The 1,102-nt window shown below is 30.9% G+C and overlaps 1 protein-coding gene across 1 annotated transcript in view; it reads right to left on the reverse strand.

Moving 5' to 3' along the window:
* Positions 1-173: 173 nt before the first annotated feature.
* Positions 174-1,102, reverse strand: part of LOC107670527 (long-chain fatty acid transport protein 1-like) — an 11,310-nt gene continuing 10,381 nt past the window's right edge. The window contains exon 13 of the mRNA XM_016463170.1: positions 174-518. Within this exon, the coding sequence (XP_016318656.1) occupies positions 361-518 (158 nt within the window). The 3' untranslated portion in view covers positions 174-360. The remainder of the gene's footprint in view (positions 519-1,102) is intronic.

The following is a 1,102-nucleotide window of genomic DNA, read 5'->3' on the forward strand; positions in this document are numbered from 1 at the left end:
TTTTGTTAAATGTGAGCCAAAATCATCACAGTTAAAAGAACCAAAGACTTAAACTACTTCAGTCTGTGTGCATTGAATTTATTTAATACACGAGTTTCACAATTTGAGTTGAATTACTGAAATAAATGAACATTTCCACGACATTCTAATTTATTGAGATGCACCTGTATGTGTTCTAGCAGGCTACCAAACTGAAGAAACCTGTTCAAAAGCAATACTATTAATTCGCTAAAATGTAAATGCAAAAAGTGTCTAAATACTAGCAGAAGAAATCTGAGTGGGTTCTGTTGCATTGTGGTAACACTGTACGGTCACGGGTTAGAAGACCAGGTAGGTTCAGACTACCTTTCCTTCTTTGTCTCAAAGGGATATGCTGCCATCTTCAAAAGCATTGTACAGCTCCTCGGTCACAAGCTCGTAACGGCCTACTCTGGAGTTCAGAAAGTAGATCTGGTCAGTTGTAAGCCGTGGATCGTATCCTTCCCTCTGAAATCTGGTCTTCTGAATTTTAAATGTTCCTGTGAATAGTTAAGAGTAGGAAATCAGCTCACAGCATGCATATTAATATTTTAGAAAATATGTTTTTTTTTTCAGATTAACCATCATTAACGGCCATTATAGCCAGGTAGATTAAAAAACATTCAAGACCTAATCTAGCCCTGATAAAAATTATAAAGCCATATTCTTGCCCTAGTAACCATGACGATATTTAAATTTGATAAAAAGAAAAAATAGTAATTATATTTTATTTAAATAATATGACATACATTTCTTTGTGAGATTCAACAAAAATTAAATGCCCATGGCAGGACAGAAAAATCAGAAATGAGGAATGCAGTGCAAATCTGATATTGTGACAGCCCTAATAATAATAATAATAATATTTTAATTTCAAAAATTTGTAAATATATTTAAATTTGACCCATACATTTCTTTGTGAGATTCAACAAAAATTAAATGTCAATGTCAGGAAAGAAAAATCAGAAATGAGGAGTCTAGTAAAAATTATATTTTGACAGCCCTAATAAAAATTATATAATTTACATATTTTTGTGTTTACTTATTTAAAAAAAAAAAAAAAAAAAAAAAAGAAATTATGTTT

Source organism: Sinocyclocheilus anshuiensis, unplaced genomic scaffold, assembly GCF_001515605.1.
Source record: "Sinocyclocheilus anshuiensis isolate Anshui unplaced genomic scaffold, SAMN03320099.WGS_v1.1 scaffold476, whole genome shotgun sequence".
Classification (NCBI taxonomy): Eukaryota; Metazoa; Chordata; class Actinopteri; order Cypriniformes; family Cyprinidae; genus Sinocyclocheilus; species Sinocyclocheilus anshuiensis.